Here is a 19376-nt window from a genome sequence, read left to right as displayed (position 1 = left end):
TTTTTAAATTTTATTGATTTTTTACAGAGAGGAAAGGAGAGAGATAAAGAGCTAGAAAGGTTGATGAGAGAGAAACATCGACCAGCTGCCTCTTGCACACCCCCTACCAGGGATGTGCCCGCAACCAAGGTACATGCCCCTGACCGGAATCCAACCTGGGACCCTTCAGTCCGCAGACCAATGCTCTACCACTGAGCCAAACAGGTTTCGGCCTGCTTCCATTAATTTTAAAGCACAAAAAGGGTAACTTGTTCAAAGCCCAGTTATTAGGCTAACACCCACTTCTCTGAAGAGTTCTTGGCTTCCCCCAGGTCACATGGTTGAAAACATTGGGCCAGGCATTTTGAAATGAAGTCAAATTTTTTAGGTCTTCTGTTTGCCCTAATGATACTATTTAAATAACTCGGCAGCTGGACAATTTCTGCCAACTCCACAACATTGCCTTATTATTTATGCTTTGGAATATCCAATTATATATAAGTGATGGTACATAAATAAAAATGTTCAGTGGGAAACATTTCATAATTGGAGAAGTTTTCCTCTGACCCACAAAGTCTCTGGCTTATGTCAACAAAAAGTTCCTTCAGTTGACTCATTAGGAATCTAGTTCTTCTTGGAGTTCTATGCTGCATAGTGACGCTTGAGTCAGTTCAAGTTTCATGTGGTGGAGTCTATAAGGTGGTAGCCACAGAAGCTTCTCCATTGCCATTCTGAGTGACTGCAAAAGCTTGTGTGAACACAGGTCTACAACAAACCATCAGGTAAGCAGATTGTTTTGGACAGCAGTGTCTTGTCTTTTTCAGCCTTCCAATTAATTAGAACCCTGGTTCTAAAGAATTTGTATTTATGATGGTTACTAGACTTATTGTGGTGATCATCTTATAATGTATATAAATATTGAAAGAATATGTTGTACACTTGAAACTAGTATACTGTATATCACTTATAATTAAAAATAAGAATTTGTATTTATATTCTGAGCCTATTCTGTAACTACCAATTTGTACTTCACCTTTTCCACCTAACCTGCCCAACCCTCCTCCCATGAGACAATGGTCATAATTCTCTCTCTGTGAGTCTGTTTAATGTTCTGATTTTTTGTATGCTTGTTTGCTTGATTATTTATTTTACATTCAGTTGTTGATAGATATGTATTTATTGTCATTTTATTATTAATATTTTAAAATCTTTTTTTCCCATCTTCTTAGAGAAGACCCTTCACATTGCAAATGTAATTCTGATTTGGTGGTGACAAACTCCCTAGCTTTTCTTGTCTGGAAAGCTCTTCATATGTTCTTCAATTCTAAATAGTCAATAATATTGTAATAACTATGTATGGTGATAGATGAGCCCAAGATTTATTGGGATGATCACTTACTAAGCTATGTAATGTCTAATCATTGGGTTGTATACCTAAAAGTAATATATTTTGTATTTCACTGAAATTGAAAAATAAAACATAATTTAAAGTCAACTCAAATACTCATCATCAGGTGAATGGATAAGTGAATTGTGGGATGCTCCTACATTGGAACACTATATAGCAGTTAAAAAGAAAAAAGATGGAGTATGGATGCACATGATAACATGGACAAATAGAAGAAAATAAGTTGTGTCAAAGAAGCCATACACAAAAGAATATATAATGTATAATTTCATTTATGTGAACAGGAAAAAATAATTGATTATTATAGAAGTCAGAATAATAATGGTTATCTCTGAGGCGTATAAAAATAACTTAAAGTAAAAAAAGAAGAAAATAACCATTTGTAGAAGTCCACTCCCCCTATGGGAAAATTTTTTTTATTTGTTAATTTATTTTTTCCCCCTTGCAAACTCTTGGACCTGAGCCCAATATTGGGAACTAATTCCTAAAAAATATTGTAGGTCCCTGGAGCCAGAAAGTACTTTAAAAATCTATAAAGTTAGCATGTGTTATTTTGAACTGGTAACCTGTCCAAATCCTTTCCTTAACCATAAAGTATTGATATGTGTGTGCTTTTCCTTGCCACCCTACAGACACCTATAACAACATTGTGAGTAAAGACAAGAATCAACATTCTCCTTGCCTTCAATCCATGGATCTAAAGTGTTACTTGTCCATTTGCATAGAAAAACTCTTCCTTCTTTGAATGAAGCACTATGTGGCTAAGATGAAGTTTTGCCCTTTCCTATTTCTCCTGACAAATTTCTTTCTAATCATTAATGCATTTTGCACTGGGTTCACAGATATTTCTTTCCATTAAACTCCTGTTGCATCCTGCTGATGTCTGTGGTACCTACAACATCTATTTCCTTATTGGCATCTCTATTTTTTAAAAAATATGTTTTTATTGATTTCAAAGAGAGGAAGGGAGAAAAAGAGAGATAGACACATCAATGCTTTGTACATGCCCCCTACTGGGGATTGAGCCTGAAACCCAGGCAAGTGCCCTGACTGTCTATCAAACCTTGAGCTTCTGGTTCATGGGTCAATGCTCAAACAATGAGCAATGCTGGATGGGCATGACTTGAACTGATTTACTTCTAGTATATGTGCTGCTGAAGTGAGCACTGAACTGAATTACTTCTGAAATCCTACCCTCTAATAGCCTAATTTTTTATTTCAATCTCCTATTTTTTGAATACATTCCCCCTACCTATCACCATTGCTATTCTTTGACCTCATAAAGTGCTTTATCCCCTGCTCTCTTCATCTTTTATCACTTGATTAGTCCCCATCCTAATTTACTTTCTCATTTCTTCTAGATTCCACAATTTTAATTTACTTTCAAGCGTCTCTTTCCTTTATTCTCAAAAACTTTGCCGGTTGCCAGTTATCTACTGCGCTAAGTCTGGAAAAAATTTAAACCTGCTTCATTTCAGTTTGTTTTCTCTTCTTCTGCTCTCTGGAGTACTGAGATCATACATGTGGGTGAATACAACTCCCAAATGATGTTTTTCCACCTGCACCTGCCCTAAGTAATGTCTTGCAATTGCTCTATGTATTCCTACTCTGCATTTTCTCCAACAAGCATAAGAGCCCATGCAAACTTTAATTTTTAGCATTAACACCATATTGTATTTCTCTATGTTTTTCTGGTACATTACCTCCCAAAAGACCTTACTCCCAAAGGTGATTTTCCATTCTTTTACTTCCAGAAAATAGGTATTCAGAGATAACATGTCAACTTCCTGCTCTTTTTTCTAATCTCAAGTACTCACAAACATATACCTACATTCACACCTAAGCTAAAATACTTCTTTTCCATTGTGTGGAAGAGGTATTCTTTCTGTACAAAACTAGTCCCAATATTTACACATAGAAGTGTGACTGAAGATAAAATAAATGAATAAACATAAAGGATTTGAAACAGTGCCTGGATTGATGTAACTATTTTTCTTTCCCCTTCCCATCTCTTATTAAATCCCACCAATTTCTGTTCATATAACCTGCTTTCTATAGTTAACATCAATAAGATTATCTCTCTCATCTAATAAGAAATGCCTTCCTTTAAGCTCCTGCAGTCTCCAGTCCCTCCTCCCCAATTACTATCATATTTTTCTCCTTCCTTTCTGATGCAGCTCTTTGAAAGAGTTATCTTCATTTCCTTACATTTATTTTTTCTCCAATCACCTTAACTTGGATTTCTTCCTCCATCATTCCATGGCACATCTCATCAAATCAGAAAATTAATTCCTTACTCCAAAATGCATTGGCATTTTTGTGCTAATCTCTCTTAGTTTCTCAGCAGTATTTGTCTTCTCTAATCACTTTAAAAAATTCTTTATGGATTATGGTGTTATATATATATGTGTCTTTATTCCCTCATTACCTCCCCTAACCGCCCCCCTCATGTCCTCACCCCCCTGTTGTCTGTGTCCATTGGTTAGGCTTATATGCATGCATACAAGTCCTTTGTTTGATCTCTCTCCCTTACCCCCACCCTCCCCTACCTTCCCTCTGAGGTTTAATGGTCTGATCGATGTTTCTGTCTCTGAATCTTTTTTGTTCATCAGTTTATGTTGTTCATTATTTTCCATAAATGAGTAAGATCATGTGATATTTATCTTTCTCTGCCTGGTTTATTTCACTTAGCATAATGCTCTCCAGTTCCATCCATGCTGTTGCAAATGGTAAGAACTCTCTCTCCCTCTCCCTCCCTCTCTCTCTCTCTCTCTCTCTCTCTCTCTCTCTCTCTCTCTCTCTCTTGCCACAACGTAGTATTCCATTGTGTAGATGTACAACAGTTTTTTACTCCCATCCAAGTACTAACCAGGCCCGACGTTCTCAATGATTCAGCTACAATGGCGCCCAACAGTTTTTTAATCCACTCATCTGCTATGGGCACTTAGGCACTTAGTTAACAAATCTTAGCTATTGTAAATTGTGCTGCTATGCACTCTCTTCTTTAAATGAAGTTTCTCTTATTTTGATTTCAGAGATACTATTCTTATTTTTCATTTTTTATTTATAATTCTTCCTTAGTCTTCTCTGTTGGCCTCTCTTTCTCTCTTATCTTGTTAAACATTCATATTCTTCAACTTATTTTTATGGATGATCGTAACAGAGTTTCTATTGGATCAGGTTAATCCAGAAAATTCTACTGCAAGAAGGCATTATGGTTGGAAATAAATGTATGGTATCCTAGATGGCTTCACTTTTCTCCTCTCCCTGGACACCTGTCTCATCTCTCCAGGTGTTTTTGTTTGTGTGTTTATTTCTTTAGATCATCTTCCTGAGGGAAGAGGACTGAGGTGTTACACAAGATGTTTGTGATTAATGATCCCCAGAACCTGCAGATTTTGTATGAATCCTTGGAAAAGAGCATTCCTGAGTCCTATAAGGTGAGAGAGTAGTGGGTGATGTGAGGAGACAGGGATGAGGTGTACAGGGGATAGATTCAGGGCTCAGAACCTTTCCCAGGTGGATGAAAGTTCAAGTTTAAAGTCAGATTTCTTCTTCAGGGATGATTTTAATAGCCATATTCATTCACCTACCTTACTCTTTTTCAGCTTCTTAAACATCGTTTGAACCAACTATATTGCTATCTTTAGTGGATTACTTTTTTTTTTTTTTGCTCTAGGCTATTGCAATAGCTCCCTGTTTTCAATATTACTATCTCACCTGCAACTTGGTGAGCAGAGCCATCTCTCTGAACAAATATAATCATATTATTGCTTGTTTTAAAATTTCAGTAGAGGCCCATGTCTACAGAATAAAGTCCACAATTCTTAATTGTGTATACAAAGGTTTATAAAAAAAATGCCCCAACCTCTTCTATTTCATTTCCCAACATTCCCTCATCATATACCACATGTTTCAATTATTGAGCCCCTCACAGTTCTGCAGGTAGAATACAATCTGCTACTCCTTCAAGCATTCATTCATGCTTTTTCTCCCACCAGGAATTACTTGCCATCCTTCTCTCTCTATCTTGCCAGGGGAAAATTTTACTTATACCTCAAAGCCTAATTCAAGTATTACTTTTTCTATCAGTCTCCCACAACTTCGTCCCTGGGATGCCACACACCACACGCATACATGTATCAGAACACATGTCCTGTTATGATAAGACTAGGTATTTCTCTATCCTTCCAGATATAACTTGAATGCAGTGGCCATGTTATTTCATCTTTGAATTCTCTATACTTGACAAACATCTGATATATATAATAGATGCCCCATAAGTGATATAGTATGGTATGAATTAAAAAAATTGGAACAATGCTATGAATGTTTAAAAAATGAATGAGTGAATTTCAAGATAGAGATAGGATGGCAAGTTCTTTTTAAAAACATGTTTTTATTGATTTTTGGAGAGAGGGAGAGAGAGATAGAAACATTGATGTGAGAGAGAAACATTAATTGGTTGCCTCATGCATGTACTCCCCTTCAGGGATTGAACCTGCAACCCAGGCATGTGCCCTGACCAGCATTGAACCATCAACCTTTGATATCTGGGAATATGCTCAACCTATTGAGCCACACCAGCCAGGGAAAACGTTCTCAATGATTCAGCTATTAATTTGGAGTTTTGTGGATCTTTGCTGGGCCATTTTGAAGCAAATAGTCCAATGAACCATACTGGAAGTTTTGGTTCTATCCTGTTCAGTCTCCCTAACTCCTGGTCTTATTTCCTGTACCAGATACAAGGCTCTATTTCAAAGAAGAACTTTCTCTCCTGTTTTGTTCTGTTGCTCTTGTAGGTATATGGTGCCATTTTTCACATTAAAAATAAAAACCCATTCAACTTGGAGGTGCTGGTGGATGCCTGGCCAGATTATCAGATAGTCATTACTCGGCCTAAGAAAGAGGTGAGAGCTCAAGCTACTGAATACCAGGCTGGTTATGCTCTGGATGGTCTTTCTGTGGGAATGAAAGAACTGAAGCTGTTGGCTGGGAAGAACAACCTTGACATTTGTGATTCATATAAGTTTAGAAAGGCCACTTGAGGGAGAAGGTAGGACAGTGAAATTAGCATGGAATTGACCAAATAGCTAATAAGTACCAGTCTTGTAAATAACATTAGGATCCCATCTAGTGCATTCTTTTCTATTAAGAGTCTGACCACAGCCATGCACCTCAACATAGACGCCTATGGCTGCAAGTGGTTAGGAAATGTTGTCTTTCTCTATGTCTAAGTGAACATAATCCAATAGTACCTGAGTCAGTATTGGGATTGAGATCTAAACCTGCTAAGTGACTAAATGTGTGACCTTGGGAAGATAGCTGTTCTCTTAACCTGTTAACTGAGCGGGATGTATAAATACGTCAAACGTAAACAATATCGGGTAAGGGTAGGACATATGAATATGTCCTTGAAATATATGTTGCGCCCTGAAACAGGTGGGACATATATTTCGAACAACAAAGGTATTAGTCATCCATACATGTCTCGACATGAATTTAAGACACGAAGGGAATCAGTATAATTTCGCTATTGAGAGTGGTGGACGTGTTCTGGGTGAGCAGTGAAGGGTACGTACTTACACTTACCTACCTATTTTCATATTATACATTATTTACTTATATTTTTTATATCTCCAACCTTTATATAATAAAAAACATATAAAATTGATCCAATCATCAATAATTTGTCAGAAAAGCTTAAAAGTTTTTATGTATGTGAACGAGAAATATGTGTAGATGAATCTCTTTTATTATGGAAAGGGAATTTATCTTGGAAACAATATATATCTACAAAAAGAGCTAGATTTGGAATGAAGTTATTTATTTTGAGTTAAAGCCAATCTGGATACGTACAAAATATAATTTTATACACAGGCAAGTACACAAATTATGGTTCGAACTACCCACAAGAAAAACAATCAACAAGAATTGTTTTTGAGTTAACACATGACTTACTGAATAAAGGGTATAGGATTTACTTAGATAATTTCTATACGTCAATTCATTTGGCTGAATTGTGTCAAAACAATACAGACATTGTTGGAACAATGAGGATAAATAGAGTCGGAATCCCCAGTGAAATAAAAACAAAAAAATTACAGAAAAATGAACATATGTAAGAATCAAAGACAAACTTATGGTTTTAAAATGGAAGGATAAAAAAAAGACATATTGATGCTCAGTTCTATTCATAATGACGAAAAGACAATGATTGAAAAGAGAGGAAGAAGGCAAGAAAAAACGAATGTTGTCCTGGATTATAACAAGAATATGGGTGGCATAGATTTGGGAGATGGAGTTATGGTGGCCTATACAGCTGCCCATAATAGGGTAAAGAAATTTTATAAAAAAAAATTTCTACGATTAATTGATATGTGCTGCTTCAATGCATATATTATATACAAAAAAGATAAAGGTCTTTTGGATCGATTACACTTTTTGATAGAGTGTAATTGGTAGATAACAACATAGTGAAAACCCACCCAAAGACAACAAGCAGCTCTACATCTAAACCATCACGCTTAGTTGAAAGACATTTTCCAGAACAAATGAAAAGCGATATAGGAAAAATTAAATCCAGGAAATGCCGAGTTTGCTACAAAAAAGGTGTTAGCCAATTAGAAAGGATATATGCACCCCTATGTTCATAGCAGCACAATCTATAATAGCTAGAATCTGGAAACAGCCTAGATGCCCGTCAGCAGATGATTGGATCCAAAAACTATGGTACATCTACACAATGGAATACTATGCTGCCATAAAAAGAAGGAATTCTCATCATTTGCAGCAATCTGGATAGAACTAGAGAACATCATGCTGAGTGAAATAAGCCAGTCAATTAAAGAGAAATACCACATGGCCTCACTCATTTATGGATATTAAAGAACATTATAAACTGACAAACCAAAAGTCAGATATAAAGACAGTAAAGCAATAAAGCAGACTGTAAAATTACAGCGGGGAGAGTAGGGAGATCTGGGGAGATAAGAGATCAACCGAAGGACTTGTATACATGCATATAAGTACAACCAATGGACAGAAAACTCTGGGGAGGGGGGGTATGTGTGGGAGGGGGGGCAATGTTAAAATATGTACACAGATAATAATTTAATAATAAAAAAAAAGGTGTTAGGAAAGAATCTACATACTGGTGTCCGGATTGTAAGGTATCAACAATTGTTTTAAAATATATCACATGGAAGTTGAGTTTTGAATTTTTACATCTATATTTCAATTTTTTAACTCAATATTTCTATTTTATTTGTGTGCTTTTGTTTATTGTTCTGTAATTGTTAACTTTTTTATATTTTTTATTGTGTATAAAAATAAAAAATATATTTTTTGTAATCTTTATAATTGTAAAATTTATAATTTTTTAATTCGATGTTTCCATTTTTTTTGTTGGTATTTTTTTTCTATTTGTTTGTAATTTTGTATTTTCCTTTGTGCTTTATATATAAATAAATGAAAAAATATATACATATTTCATTTATTTTAATTAAGTATAAATAAAAACAATAATAATATAAAATTACATCCACTGGGCGTGACGTACTGACACGTCCTAGTGAAAGAGTATGCGCCCGTTGTACGTTGCATAATTAAAAAGGGAACTCCCCGGTTAACAGTTTAATTATAAAAAGTAACGTTGATAAAATTATTATGTGAGAGAATTGTTAAACAACAGATAAATCATGGATATTTGATCAGAATGTCTTCCTCATCATCCAGGTTTGGGGTGTATAAGTAGTGAATTCCTTCCATTTCAGAATAGGGATATTTTACCCTCCCTCTATTTACATAGTAATCAGGTGAGTTAGAACACATCATCTGCAGTGTCCCCCCTGATGGTGTCTGAAGCAGAAAGTAAGCAGGTAGGCAGGGGCAGACCTGGCCCTCTACTACAGATGCTGCTCTGAGCTCTGGATGATGGGTCTTTCTCAAAGTCCTCTTTATTCACATGTGCACCAAGAGTCAATTACCATGCCCCAGAATGCTGGGTCAGAATTAGCTTAGGCATTGTCTCCTCACAGACTCAGAATCTTGACCCCCAACTCTGTTCCTTATACTTCTCTCTATACCAGAGGTGCTCTCTCTTTTACACATTTATCTAATCCTGATGCTTCCTCCATCCCAGACAATGGACCTACCTACTTACCCTCCCAAGGGCAGCTGACTTCAGTGCACCATCAGAAATGAAACACCTTTCATGAGACATAAACACATCGAACAGACTGTCCAACCTATGAGACAAAGTTGGGGGGGCGGGGGTAAGAGGACTTGTATGCATTCATATGAGCATAACCAATGGACACAGAGGGGTTGGTGGTGGTGGTGGTGACGGCATGTGTTGGGGGTGGGGGCAGCCGGGGAGAGGTCAATGGGGGAAAAAGGAGACTTATGTAATACTTTAAACAATAAAGAACTTAAATTTAAAAAAAAAAGAAAGGAAACACCTTCAATGTGTTAATAGTGACTTATTCTTCAAGGGATTCCAAGGCCATTTTATGCACATCTCTCAGAAAAACAGAGGGCATCATATCTCTAGCACTCCAGACATTGGCAAGAACATTTGGTAAATTTTAGTGTCATGTAAATTTGATTTATATTTGTTTTATCAGGAGATGAAAGATGATCTGGATCACTATACCAACAGTTACCACATCTTCACTGAAGCTCCTGACAACCTGGAGGAAGCCCTGGCATCCCCCCAGGTTATCAACTGGGAACAAGCCTTCCAGATCCAAGGTAACTGGTCTGAGTTAACAGGCAAAGGCGCCCTGGTTTGTTCACAGTAGATATGAACAGAGTGATGCTGAACCTGTCTTTCTCCTCTCTCCAGGTTGTCAAGAGAACTTGGGTGAGGCAATAAGAAAGGTTTCCGCTTCAAAATCAGTGCAGGTGGATTACAGGAAGACCATGCTTTTTACATTAGATATACCAGAGAAATTCAAGACATCAAGTGATGGCAATGAGAATTTGATGGAACTACTTAAAAGGTTCAACACGGATGAAGCTAGCAAGTGAGATTTTACTTTTTTGCTTCCCAAACTCCTGATAGAATCATTCAGTTGCCATAATATTTGAAACTAAATTTTGAAATGTAATATTTGAGACTAAATTATGATGAGGCACATAGTTGGATGGGTAAAGGAAGGGAACTTGGTTTGCTGAGCATAGGCAGTGCCTTCATTAGACAAGTTCTTTACCTGGCAGGTATTGGATCTCATGGTAGCACTGAAAAATCTTTTCTAAAACGATTACTTTTTGTAAAAATGCTACATGGTGTACAAAATACACAAGTATTCAAAATAAAAAGCAAAAGTTTGCCTACATGAATTCTTCACAATCTTCCTATCCAGGTGTAAATACTATTAGTATTGGTGTTTATGCTTTTAGAACTATGTGTGTTTTTGTTGTTATTCCCCCGCCCCCCCCTTTTTTTAAGTAATATACACACATACTGTATTGCAGCTTACTTTTTTTACTTAGCCAATATGTTATTTATGTTTTTCATGTAAACTCACACAGATATATTTATTTGGACAGCTGTATAGATTTCTATAATAGGGAAATACATAATTATGTATTCCCATATTGACACATGTTTAATTTATCACCAGTTCTTCCTAATAACAAAAATTCTGTAATAAATATCTGCATAAATATATTGTGGCACAAGTTGAATTAATAGTTCTGAAAGATGGACTCCTAGCATTGAAATAGTTGGATCAAAATATGTATATTAAGTAAAGATATTACCAAATTGGATGCTAAAACTTTGATGAATTTAATATGTGATAGCATAAAATCTGAAACAACCTAAGTTTTTATCAGTAGAGGCATGGATAAATTAATTAAAGTTTAACCCAAACACTGGAATAATATGTAGCTATTAATAAGAATGAAGCGTTTCTATATGGATTGATAAGAAAAGAATTCCAAAATATATTGCTAAGTAAAGGAAGAAACAACAATTCAGATGGACAAAACATTATATATTGCATGCTATCACAGCATGTACACATGGAAAATTTTATAGAATACCTCTAGAAAATTACATAAATATATTGTACTAGAGGCCCGGTGCATGAAATTCATGCACAGGGGGAGTTGTGTGTCCCTCAGCCCAGCCTGCACCCTCTTCAATCTGGTACCCCTTGAGGAATGTCTGACTACCCGTTTAGGATGAGGCCTAAATGGGCAGTCGGACATCCCTCTCACAATCCAGGACTGCTGGCTCCCAACTGCTCTACTGCCTGCCTTCCTGATTGCTCCTAATCACTTCTGCCTGCCAGCCTGATCACCCCTAACCACTCCTCTGCCAGCCTGATTGATGTCTAACTGCTCCCCTGCCAGCCTGATTGCCCCTAACTGCCCTCCTATAGGAATCTCTTTCTTGGCTCGCATGGAAAGAGTTCTAAGTCAGGGTTCGGGTTCTGGAGAAGGGCCGCACTCAAATGAAGAGACTTGAGACTTGAAGAAATTCAACTTGGCGATATGGGGAGCCAGGCGGTATTCCAACTCTAGTGGGAGAACTACTACTGCTCTGGGCCTGCCATCCCCTTTTATTAAGGCTTTGGGGAAAACATCTTAGGCAACATAAACAGAAATTTACATGTAGCCCTTAGGCAGGAAATAATAGAAACTTACACAGGACAAACAAGGTGGAGGCTGCTTCAGCTAACAATGTCTCAATTAAAGGATAAGTGGTTAGAGCAATTAAAGTTGTTGACCAGCCTTCCTCTCAACATCTCTTTTTAGTGAAACTGATTTGTTTTCCAGCATCCTCCCCTGCAGGCTTGGTCACCCTTAATTGCCCTCCCCTGCAGGCCTGGTCCCCTCCAACTGCCTTTCCCTGCAGACCCAGTCACCCCAACTTCCCTCCTCTGTCAGCCTGGTCACCCCCAACTGCTCTCCCGTGCAGGTTTGATTGCCCCCAACTGCCCTCCCTTGCAGGCCTGGTCCTCCCAACTGCTCTCCCCTGCTGGTCATCTTGTGGTGGCCATATTGTGTCCACATGGGGGCAAGATCTTTGACCATGTAGGGGCAGCTAGCTTGTGTTGGAGTGATGGTCAATTTGCATATTACCCTTTTACTAGATAGGATAACTAGGTGCATCTAGAGAAGATAACTGGGTAATAGGGGATCAGAGAAAGAGAGAGAGAGAAAGTAATTATTTTGAGTTAATTTCCATTTATGCTTTATAACTGTATTAATAATTCAAAAGAACAATTAAAATCTAAATTCCCACTCACAAATGCCATTGATTGAACTGGGAGACCCAACAATATTCAAATTTTTCTTTGGTCCATCTGTGTTTCCAAATGCATATTTATTACACAGGAGGAGACAGGTGACAAGGCTCCAGACCTTTGAGGACGCAGAGCTAGGATAAGGTCAGGCATGGAAAAGAGTAAAAAGAAAGCCTTACTCCTGTGCAGACAATTTCATGCCTAGTGACCTCACCCTTGAGAGAACATAGATCTACTTTGAAACTGAAAAGTTCCTGAAAACTCTTCCTCTCTGGGGAGGGCTAAAAGTTCTTTGGAATCTTCCACCTGCCCCAACCTCCCCTACCACAGAGGATATTTTTCTGATTTTGCAGATGAGAACATTTAGTCTTAGATAATTTATCCATTGAGAGAACAGGATTAAAATCCTAATTGCTACCACCCCAAAATCCAATTTCCCCTCTAGTGATGCTTCTCCAATGGCATTTTTTTGTATTTCCCTAAAGGTATGTGTTGATGGGCTTTGGGACACATGAAGCTGTAAGATTAACATTACTCTTATCTTCCTGCAGCATACATTTTATTGAATTATCTGTTAAAATAAATATTATTTTGTCTATTTAGATATTTTGTATAGTAGAATTCAGAACCCATGTGTTTCCAATGTGAACCTTCAAAGAAAATTCAGCCACATAGGAAGATGCTCTGGGGTACATCTTTGCTATTTTAGGAACATCAGCTGATTTTATTCTTCCCTGAGTATTTGCTTGGGCTTTCTCTGAGATATGCTTTCTTAAGATTTTCTCCCTCTCAATTATTTGGGAAGATTTTGATGCAAACATAAAAACAGTACTTTTTTTTTTTTTTTTTATCTGTTTCCTCCTCTAAGCTGTGGGATCCTAAAGAAAAGAAATGGTATCTTATTAATACTCTGCAATCCTGGTATTTGGTAAAAATTGGCTGAGTAAATGTTCTTTTTTTTTTCTTGGCAGGCAAAGAAATTTTCTGAGCATCTTGTTGGATGCCTCACATGCAGGGGTTGTGAATGAGCATTGGGACTATGGAAAAAATGAGAGGAGCTTGAAATATGTTGAACACTGCCTTCAGCATTTTCCAGGATTTGGCGTGCTGGGTCCAGAGGGGGATCTTATCTCTTGGGTTGTGATGGAACAGTCCTGTGAGATAAGAATGGGACATACTGTCCCTAAATACCGACGCCAAGGCGTCATGATGCAAATTGGTTATCATGTGAAAGAGTATCTTATTCAGAAAAAAATACCATTCTATTTTCATGTAGCAGATGATAAGGAAATTTACAAACAGACGGTGATAAACAATGGGTTTAAGTGTCTTTCTTGTGGCTGGCATCAGTGGAAGTGTACTCCCAAGAAATATTGCTGATTAGTGCCATTGTCCATTTTGAGCCTTTCTTATCAGTGAAAATACATCAGTACAAACATGGTCATCTATATTAGTGCAAAAAAAATCATCCAATTTTTAGGGTCCATGAATTCCCTAAGCTAATCTTTATATAATATTTTAATTTTCCTCCTCATTCAATTTATAGAAAATTAGAAGCTTGACCCATGGATGCCATACTTTTCCTTGATAGTGACAGACATTTCAGAATTAAACTCACCCAATGTCAATCATTAGAATAATTTAAAAGCAATATTTTATTCTTTGAAGATGTTTTTTTGTAAAAGAATCCTGTCTTATTTCATGCTTCTATCTTTGAAAATAAAAAAATCTTCTTTGAAAAATGTCTCCTCTGAATAGATCAACCAAAGGACTTGTATACATGCATATAAGTACAACCAATGGACACAAAACTCTGGGGAGGGAGGGGATGTGTGGGAGGGAGGGAGGGGGGCAAAAAAAATTAATAAAATATGTAAAAATAAATAAAATTAAATTAAAAAATAAAAGAAAAATGTCTCCTCTGGTACCCTCCCCTACCTCTTACAAAGTTTTCCAACATACTTTTCAGAAGCACTCAGCATAATTTTGTTTGTATCTATAATTTTGTTTGTATCTATGAGTTTCAGTTTTATATCCTACATTTAAGTCAAATCATTCAGTTCTTAGTCGTTTCTAACTGGCTTTTTATTAGAGGGTTTGGTAGGTTGAGTTGTGTGACTTCATATTCAAGATGATTTTTATATCTATGCTGTATTAGTTTTGTAACAAATCACCACAAACTTAGTGGCTTAAATCAACAAAATATAAGATAATATTATCTTACATTTCTATAGTCAGAAATCCAAAGTAGATCTTATGGGATAAAAATCAAAGTGCCAGCAAGGCCTGTTCCTCTGGAGGTTCTTAATCCATTTCTTACTCTTCTCCAATTTGTCCTCATTCCCTGGCGAGCAACCCTCTACTTTTACCCTCTTTACTTATCCTTTGTTTCTGTATTCGAGTCTCCCTTCCTCCTTCTTACTAGGACACCTGTGATTACACTTAGGGCCCACTTGGGTTGTAACCCAGGGTAATTTTCTCATCTCAAAATGCTTAATTTAATCACCTCTTTAATATCATATAGTTTAATATTCAAAGTTTCAAAGGATTAGCACCTGTATATCATTGAGAGTCACTGTTTGGCCTATGAAAACTGATTTTATGTTTCTCCATGACAAAAGCCACAAATGCTTCCAATCTGAGACTGATTAGCATTTCTCTCTTTTTTAATTACACTTATTGGGATAACATTGGTTAATAGGGTCATATAAGTTTTAAGTGTACATTCCTATAATACATGATCTGTATGTTGCATTGTGTGCCCACCAACCTCAGTCAAATCATCTTTCATCATCATATACTTGGCTTCTTTTACACTTAACAATTCCCCCACTCCCAACCCTCTGGTCACCACCATAATTTTGTTTGTATCTATGAGTTTCAGTTTTATATCCTACATTTAAGTCAAATCATTCAGTTCTTAGCCTTTTCTGACTGCCTTATTTCACTTAGCATAATATTCTCAGGGTCTATCCATTTTCTTGCAAAGGATAAGATTTTCTTCCTCTTCCTTGTTCCATAAGAATAGTATTCCATTGTGCCTATGTACTACATCTTCTTTATCCAATAATCCTCTACTGAAAGACACTTGGGCTGCTCCCAAATCTTGGCTATTATGAATAATGCTGTAATAAACATATGGGGTACATATATTCTTTCATGTTTTAGGTTTCTTCAGATAAATTTCCAGAAGTGGAATCACTAGGTCATATGGCCATTCCATTTTTCATTTTTTGAGATAACTCCATATTGTTTTTAACAGTTGGTTGCACCAATCTGCATTCCCACCAACTGTGTACAAAGGTTCCCTTTTCTACATCTTCACCAACACTTGTTTGTTGATTTTTTTTTATGATAACCATTCTGGGAGTTGATATATTTTTTTAAATTTGATAGCTATCGGTCTTTATTAAAAGCATTTCTAAGGAATTATATCAGGAGAAAAGAAAGTTTTTGCATATGGAAGTTCAGAGATTTAAGAAGAAACTAAAAGTAGAGAAAGTTCTATGCATGTGAATTATCCAAACATACATTTAATGTTTGTTTTTTTTTATTGATTATGGTATCACATAATTGTCCTCATCCCCCCATTCCCACCTCAAACCTCTCTCCACATATGCCCCCATCCCCTTTTGGGTGTGACCACTGGTTAGACTTATATGCATGCAAACAAGTGCTTTGTTTCCCCCCCACACCTTCTCCTACCTTCCCTCTGAGGTTTGACAGTCTGATTGATGATGCTTCTCTGTCTCCGGGTCTGTTTTTGTTAATCAGTTTATGTTGTTCGTTATTTCCTCTAGATGTGTGAGATTATGTGATACAAGAAATACACTTATAAGAACCAAAAATAAGACCAGCCATAATGGTTATGCTGAGAGGCAAATGAATCAGTCTGTAATGAGTTGCTTTCTGGGCCAACAGTTCTTTTGAGTCCCAATTTCAATGTCAAACAGTTCCTTATGTGTACATGTCAGCAATAATATTTCAGTTCTGGATGGTGGACAAATGGTGGTGATGCAGGTCCAACCATGTCTGGTTTGGTCCCGGGCATCCTTCAGCGACGCACAGCTGCTGTCTGCTAGTATGGCAAGGTGTTGTTAGCGTCTTCCATCTCTGGACTATTTCTCTTCTGTCTTCATGCCTGGATCAGTCCTGTCAATTCCTCTCTGTTGCAGGAATCCACATAGTCTTGAGTTGTTTTCTGAAAATATAAAAATATACAAACATATTCTTGACCAAAAGTTAATAAAGGAATATTTTCTATAAATTTGGATATCTTTTTTAAAAATACATTTTATTGATTATTTTTTTTTACAGAGAGGAAGGGGGAGGGATAGAGAGTTAAAAACATTTGGAAAGAATAAAATAGGGACTTTTTAAAAATGCCGCTGGACGCGGGACAAATTGTTAAAAATCGGGACTGTCCCGCCAAAAGCGGGGCGTCTTGTCACCTTATTTTAAGGTGATCTCTCACACCGCTATTCCTCTGATATTGCTCCTGACTAGAATTTCTATATCCTATGTCCAGATTCATGAAAGAGAGAACTTACTCTAGTTTGGGCTCTGTGTCTATCTAAAATCTGATTTAGGAGTCAAGGTCATATGTAATACTGGTGTTCAGATCTCACTTATGTAAGGGATTTTTGGATGAAGTGGTGATGTTTACTTAAATTTAGTGAAACAGAATCAACATTGTAATCTTTAAAATGCCCTTGGTGCTTGAAAGAAGGGGCCCCCTGGGCTGGTAAAGGATGACATAGCCAACATATGACAATAGCCCCGCGATGCCATGATCATTCTCTGAGCAGCCATGGGCTTTTGGCTATCCTGCCTATACAATGAAGTAGCAACTTAGGAACTCAGTTAAACTCTGTACTTACATTCCCAACCCTAATTTACATTCCTGGTCCTTCTGGCAGCAATTACACATCTTGGCTCTATAATAATAGTAAAAACCCCTGATTTAAGACAATGCCAAAGAAAGCACAGAGACACAAGGATACATGGCCACATAATAATAATAACTTATATCTAGATAGCACTTAATAGGTTACAGGCAATATTATAAGTACTTCATACATTTTAATTCATTTAGTGCTCAGAACTGCCTTGAGAGATAGGAATGGTTGTTACAGAAGAGAAAACCATATCAGAGAGTATATTATTTTTAAAAATATATTTTATTGATTTTTTACAGAGAGGAAGGGAGAGGGATAGAGAGATAGAAATGTCGATGAGAGAGAAACATCGACCAGCTGCCTCCTGCACACCCTTTACTGGGGATGTGCCCACAACCAATGTACATGCCCCTGTCCGGAATCGAACCTGAGACCTTTCAGTCTGCAGACCAACACTCTATCCGCTGAGCCAAACTGGTTTCGGCTACATTTCTTGTCTAAGGCCATCCAGCTAGTAAGTGCCAATTTTGGAACTAAATTCATTTGTATGGTTTCCAACCTAGTACTCTTTACCTCTGGGATATAACCTTTGAGAAATTGGAAAGGTTCAATAAATACTGACAAATGAGCTGAAGTATGGGTTCCTGACTATTGTCTTAGTTTCCTTAGATGGAATTGGAAAGAATGATAGTTTTATTTTATTTTGTGGAATTCATTTTTAAAGGAAATAACCTAAATGAAGTGCATAACACTGTATAGCTCAGAAGATTAAAACTGTTTATTAAACCTTCTTCTTGTTTGTGTCTGGATTAATTACCTTAGAGCAATATTAGATTCTGGAAAACAGCATTCTCTTGTTGACTATGAACCATCATGTAATTCTTTCCCTGTATCCTCTCCATTTTAGAAAAGTCTCCCCCAGTAGTCAGCAGGCTTAGTTTATAATCCTTTAGCCAATCAACTTTGACTTGCCCTACAAATGGAATTGAACAAGGCTCAGGTACTTACTCCAATGCCTGCTAGATTTGGGTTGGCTTAATAGCTCCTCTTAGGGGAGTTCCAACACCAGATATTGAACTAAAATATATGAAGTCTTTATAGACTTCCTTGGAATTCCTTCTAGTGTCCCTAATCCCAGATAATACAAAACCTAGAAGATGATCCAAGCCTTATTCCTTCAGGAAACACATGGTAAATGATACATGGAAATTGCTTTCCTTGCCTTTAACCTCTTGACCCTAGCTAATAATTTTTAAAAGAAGAGGACCAGACTCCAAAACACTAGCTGTGGCTAAAAATGTACCACATTGTTAGGTTAATACTATTTAGATTCAAGGAAAAATGATCAACTTGAATATTCTGAGCAAAACAAAAAATATTTCATTTATATGCATGAAAGATAAACAACATGTCCCAAAAGGAGTCTCTTCACCTTTAATGCCTAGACTGCAATTCCTGTATCTCTCCGGAGTGGAACTTTGAACCAATCAGTCTAGAATTTCTTAAGTCAGCACTAGTGACTGCTCCATAATATCCTCTACCTTCCATTAAGGGAAGACAGCAGAGGGTAAAAGTAGGTTTACGGTTGTTACACAAATAAATCATATGATAATTAATAAATAATAATACAAGAATAGACTCTGCTCTGCATATGCACAGCTGTAAACTACTTTCCCCAGCTCTTATATAAAGAGATATATGCCACAACTTCTGTAGCCATTCACCAATTGATAAACGCTTAGATTGCTTCTAGTATTGGTTATGGTAAATAATACTGCTATGCATGTTGGGTACAAATGTCTCTTTGATGAAGTATTTTCACTCCTCTGG

The 19376-nt window shown here is 36.9% G+C and overlaps 1 protein-coding gene across 2 annotated transcripts in view; it reads left to right on the top strand.

Annotated features, from left to right (window-relative positions):
• The window catches only part of GLYATL2 (glycine-N-acyltransferase like 2), a 46896-nt gene extending 32460 nt beyond the window's left edge, over nucleotides 1-14436 (top strand). Inside the window, exons 1-6 of one of the 2 annotated variants that reach the window (XM_036426976.2) lie at nucleotides 518-761; nucleotides 4710-4827; nucleotides 6190-6297; nucleotides 10015-10141; nucleotides 10236-10416; nucleotides 13620-14435. In XM_036426976.2, the coding sequence (XP_036282869.1) occupies nucleotides 4750-4827; nucleotides 6190-6297; nucleotides 10015-10141; nucleotides 10236-10416; nucleotides 13620-14028 (903 nt within the window). In that variant the 5' untranslated portion in view covers nucleotides 518-761; nucleotides 4710-4749 and the 3' untranslated portion in view covers nucleotides 14029-14435. Of the gene's footprint in view, nucleotides 1-517; nucleotides 762-4709; nucleotides 4828-6189; nucleotides 6298-10014; nucleotides 10142-10235; nucleotides 10417-13619 lie in introns of those variants that run through there. The other variant, XM_045577530.1, reaches the window with a different exon arrangement.
• Nucleotides 14437-19376: the final 4940 nt, after the last annotated feature.

Source organism: Pipistrellus kuhlii, unplaced genomic scaffold (assembly GCF_014108245.1).
Source record: "Pipistrellus kuhlii isolate mPipKuh1 unplaced genomic scaffold, mPipKuh1.p scaffold_m20_p_9, whole genome shotgun sequence".
NCBI lineage: Eukaryota > Metazoa > Chordata > Mammalia > Chiroptera > Vespertilionidae > Pipistrellus > Pipistrellus kuhlii.
Note: the sequence above shows the minus strand (reverse complement) of the source record. Positions and strands in the feature narration are given on the sequence as shown.